Below are 5,253 nucleotides of genomic sequence, written 5' to 3'. Positions count from 1 at the left end.
AACACAGAATAGGATTTTTTGGTTGGAAAAATATTTTAAATAAACATACAAAGGTTGTAGCATTTGTTGCCATTACTTAGAATTCCACATGGGGGCAGAAACTACGCACTACATATATAAATCCTGGTGAATAGCTAGATAGTAGAATGGAAAAATAATAGAAGTTTAAATTTTTTAACATACTTATATTCAACTCCCACTGTTGAGATCACTCAGATCTGCTGGTAAACATCTGTTACCCTCAAGTGCTGTGCTGCTATTTTTTGCTTAAATTTAAATACACAAATGAGGAGTTAGACAAAGGTGACTTTGGTTTCTCCATGACGACACACAACAACAACAATCATTTGACAGTATGTTGTCATTTTACTGGTAAAAGTGAAACTCTGTTGCTGCTGTTTCTGGAGAAGTTTTTTAAATAGCAGACAAAAATGTGGCGATGACAGTTATATTTAGGTACCAAAACAACTAGTTCGGTTCAGCAATATTTCATGGTTTGGATTAAAACATTCACAGAGACTCTCCACCCTGACCTCCTTCCATACGTATTGTGTCATAGTTTTTTGTGTATGTAATACATTTATAAAGTACAAAAAAGACATTACTCTCCAAATAGAGCTTTCCCTCCCACAAAAAGCACTTTTTCCATTACTGCCTAAAACAGCTTGCCCACATTCCTGTTTGAAATTCTGCAATTAGTGATGTCATTGATTGACAAAGCCAGCCCAGTTTTTCACATGTGTTGCCCATAGGTGCTGCCTGAGCAAACACAGTCTGCCCAGTGGCTAGTTTGAGTTTGGTTGACCAATTACAACCGAGTGCAGCTGACCAATCAGAGAAGACTGGGCTTTTCAGGAAGGTGGGCCAAGAGCGCAAACAGACTGTTTCAGGAGAAGGTGCTAAAGCTTTGGGCAGTATGAGAAACATATGTTTTAAGAACATCAAAGCAGGTAAACCCTATTCTAGTAGAGTACAAGAGTACTGGTAGGAATATGAAATGGAGTATAACAGGGGCTCTTTAAAAGCTCGGCAGTTCTGTGAGTTTCGCATTCTCAAATTTTTTGGGCTGGATCATCCATCGCATCTTGAAGTCAGTCCAGCCACGTCTTTTTAGCTCTGCTTCGATCTAAAGAGCAATTAAAGAAATATACAAAATTTTATTTATTGATCTGTACCAGTAGACTAGTCACAGTACAGTGGACTATAGTGTCCTGTCATACATGTTCAAAAAAATAAAAAAAACAGTGAAAGAGTACCTGTTGGAGGATCTGGGAGTTGGTAGCTGGATCTGTTAAGTCAGCTCTGGTCTTTAATGTCATCCTCACAGTGGTCTTCAATTTGAAAACTGAACAACAGACATGCATTCAAAAAACAATAAGACACAAAAGAATGTATTTGTGTTGTGAACAATCACCTTGATGACAGATGAAAGGGAATTTGGCTGAACACGTAATGTCATTCCATTCATGGAGAGGATTCTCAGCGTTACAGTACTGGGTACCACCATAGTTTTCTGGGGAGTTAGTTAGCCAGTTTGTGAAGGAGCTTTGGGTTTTGTCGGACCAAGTCCACGGCACTCGGTACAAACCAATCCAAGGTTCAGCATTGGCTGGTTTTGTGGAAAAGACCGCCGTGTTTTCTACATTGTTCTCGATCATTGGTAAGTCTGTGTAGTATTTTCTGCAGTAGTCACGGGCATTGGTCCACGTTTTCAAAGTTGAGATGAACACATAGGTTTTCTTATTTTCATTTGTAACTGCAAATAAAATAAAATTCAATTATTCCTGGTCCTGCATCCCAGCTACTCAGTGTTAAAGCATTGGTAAGAATTAGATTGGTTGGTTAAAGAGATTCATTGCTGTTACTTGAAAATAACGTAAAACGGAATAATCATTAAAGAAATAATCGGATTTGGATTAAATGAATAAACTTGGTCTAAAAAGCGTTGGAGATTGAGCCAGAGAAGTTCACAAGGAGAGCTGAGATGCATCTGCAAAGCTTCAGGCATATAGCTGCAACATTTTCAATTAAATTCACAAGTGAACAATTACAGTCAGTGAGAAACATTCATAAACTCATGTCTTTTCTTACCATAGTAACAAACAAAACTTTGGTATGATCCACAGGGAAAATCATTCCATGTTCCATCGGAGCACATGTGCACACAGTTTTCATTTCCATTTGTACTTGATGGAATGTTTCCAGACCAGTTCTTGTAACCGGTTTTGCTTGTTTCACCAGTCGCTGACGATCTCCAGGAGTTGGAATCATTGCCCATGCTATCCCTCCAGGATTTGGGGTCATCTGCCAGTCCGATCCATGCCCATGAATAGGTGAAAGCAGGTTGTAGCCTGCTTACATCATCCATGCTTGTAATGGTCGCCAGGTCTGAGTATTTCTCTCTGCAGTAAAGCTGAGCATTAGCCCAGTTCATAGCCAAGTTAACATAGTAGTACTTACGGGGGGGGAATCGAGAGCAGGAGTGGAGGCTGAATCCTAAGGGTTGGTGAGTGGTGAGACAGGGCACATTCATTGTTTCTTGAATCATTTGAACGGATTAAAAACACAATTTTAAAGGTTTTAAAGTAAAAGAAAAATCTGAAAAATCTATGTAAGGACTGTCACTATTTAATTCTGAAAATAAATAAATGATTTGCATTTTTAATGATTTAAAAAACACCATAGAAAAAAAAATGTCTTACAGTGAAAATTATTTTTTATTTTAATTGCCAGTAAGGACCATAATGAATCCTACTATTAACAGTGCATACATCTCTAGTCTCCAGGGACCTCACTAGGATTGAAAGACGGGGTGGGGGGGGGGGCTTAGCTCTGAGGCTATTCAAAACTTTCCCTTGCAAAATCTTACTTACAAACTCTAAAGTTAGCTTTTAGATACATCAAAGCTGCATGGAGGGGGTTACTTAGGCCAGAGAGGCTCCTGTTGAGTTCTTCTCTAGGCTAAGACTTAACCGCTATCTGTCTGTCCGTATAAATGTGTGGTAAAGTAATACCATACCTAAAGTCTATGGTTTCAACCATAGATATACAGTAATATTCAGTCTATGGTTGAAACCATAGACTGAATATTACTGTATATCTATATATATATATATATATTTTGTTTCCAATTATGAATTTAGAACGTTAACTGAGTGAGATAGTGAGATACTTGCTACAGTTGCATTTTGAGGGATAAATCAGTGAAAACAACATTTTTTTGCTCTGATTCACCACTTTGTTTAAATGCTGCCGGCACTCTCTCTCTTAAGTAACTCTCAACCTCGCTCTTCAACATGGTGTTACCGTTAACCGACTGCAGGGCACTATGAGACCAACAGATGGATTGTGAAATAACATTGATTCCACGTAGTGACTGATACAGAGTGCACTGTAAAAAATAATCTAATATTTTTCTTATTTCTATTTAGGGGGGTTTAGGAACATTTTGGGGTAGCTTCAGCCCCCCTGAAATAGGCCTAACAACGTCCATGCTGCCCTCTGTGAATTTACTGTGTGTGTGTATTTGACCTTACCAAGGACGAGCAGAATCAGAGTCAAGCAATCCATTTCTGATTTTTACTGCAAACAAGAAGAAAAATATGTAATAAATAAGAAGTGTGACACTGAACTTACTACTTAGTTGTTACTAGGAGAAGCTGGGAATAACGTAAGGTCACCAAACCCCATTAACGATAAGTAAAGTCCAAGGGGCTGCAACAACATCATAGGGAGACAGAAGAAAAAAAGGTTTAAAAAAAAATCCATGAAACTGCGATCAATAAACCAACCAGACTTCAGACTAAATAAACAATACTTTTATCATTGTAAAATGCACTTTATTCAAAGTTGACAGACACCAAAAAAACCTCGGAAAAGCCATTTTGGGTCATCTTTCTACTTTCTCTAACAATACCCACTCTAGTTTTGTTGAAATATACACATAGTTTACCAATTTACACCTGCCTGTATGTTTGCTCTATGTGCACTAAAGTGTTTATCGAGTTGGTTTAGCGATTGCAATTCCACAGACATTTTAAATAATAATTTGAGCCTACAGTGGCAAAAACACTGTTGGCTGACGAAATTGACGATGCACACTTGCCCTACAGGATTACATTGCAGCCCAATCTGCGGCTGCTGATCACCGTGCATTAGCTTAATACTGGAAAAGTTTTAAAGATGGTTGTTCCAATTAGTCACACACAAAAACAATGGGAGATAGGTTCAGGCTAAAAAAAAAATCTTCAACACCACTAGTTTGCTCTCTGTCAAAATAAAGGGGACTAATTGAAATTCTGTTATAATAACCATATGTAAACAAGATGTCTACACAAAGCAAAGTTAACCTAGGTTCTGGAGTCCATTTCAGGAAGGAGGTTTAACAAACTGAGTCTAACCCTGTTCTCTGAGTTGATATACCCTAAGATTTCGGTTCCAGAACAGCTGATTTGAGTTGGTTCAATCAAAGGTTTTGTGACCTTTTGTCAACAAAGACATAACCCTCCCTCCGCCAGCAACACATTTATCTATGACCCTCCTAGATTGGGAAAAGACGCATGACCCACCCCAACAATTTATTGATGCCTTCTCTACTGGTTTGTTCTCGACAAAGATGTACAGACTCTCACTGTTTTTTTACAACCTTGACATACATAACTTAATCTCTTCTTTCTCATCTTAAACATCACACTCCATTATTATGATTGACGTTGTTACAGGTCATTTACAGTAAGATCACTGTATGATAACAGAGCTTCAGAAACATAAAAAAGTTACATATAGTCACTTTAAAGACATAGTTCAGATAGAGAGGAAAGGGGGGTGAGGGTAAGAGGGTCTGCAGGTCAGATGTGAAATCGACAAATGTGAAAAAACATGACCCTCTACCAGGTCTTAAAAAAACTTGACAATTGTTCCGCTGCAGTTAGTTTTTTTTGTAAATATACAATAGATTTTATGAAGAAGTATACTCACAAGATCTGTCCTATGTTGGCAAAGGGATGAGATTGAAAGTCTTTGTAGGTGATCCTCATATTTGTAGAGCCGGAAAACATTTCCTCCACCCTGTAAGACAATATTTTCATATTCAAAGTTTGACTTTGGTCAAAGTCATACTTTGGAGGTTGGTTATATCATAAATATTCTACTCCGTGCAGACTATCTAGATCCGGAGAGACATGTTTGCAGATATTCAAATAAGATTTATTGTACGGCTCAAATAAAATGTACAAAGTCTTTGGCGTTTTGACT

General features: G+C 37.9%; 1 protein-coding gene across 1 annotated transcript in view; it reads right to left on the bottom strand.

The window, feature by feature from the left end:
- Window positions 1-650: 650 nt before the first annotated feature.
- LOC117946808 (macrophage mannose receptor 1-like) overlaps window positions 651-5,253 on the bottom strand; it is a 19,493-nt gene continuing 14,890 nt past the window's right edge. The window contains exons 2-6 of the mRNA XM_034875195.1: window positions 3,537-3,582; window positions 2,092-2,496; window positions 1,415-1,756; window positions 1,257-1,345; window positions 651-1,126 (exon numbers count right to left, since the gene is read on the bottom strand). Coding sequence (XP_034731086.1) covers window positions 1,019-1,126; window positions 1,257-1,345; window positions 1,415-1,756; window positions 2,092-2,496; window positions 3,537-3,570 — 978 coding nt within the window. The 5' untranslated portion in view covers window positions 3,571-3,582 and the 3' untranslated portion in view covers window positions 651-1,018. The remainder of the gene's footprint in view (window positions 1,127-1,256; window positions 1,346-1,414; window positions 1,757-2,091; window positions 2,497-3,536; window positions 3,583-5,253) is intronic.

This window comes from Etheostoma cragini, chromosome 6 (assembly GCF_013103735.1).
Source record: "Etheostoma cragini isolate CJK2018 chromosome 6, CSU_Ecrag_1.0, whole genome shotgun sequence".
Taxonomy (NCBI): Eukaryota; Metazoa; Chordata; class Actinopteri; order Perciformes; family Percidae; genus Etheostoma; species Etheostoma cragini.
Note: the sequence above shows the minus strand (reverse complement) of the source record. Positions and strands in the feature narration are given on the sequence as shown.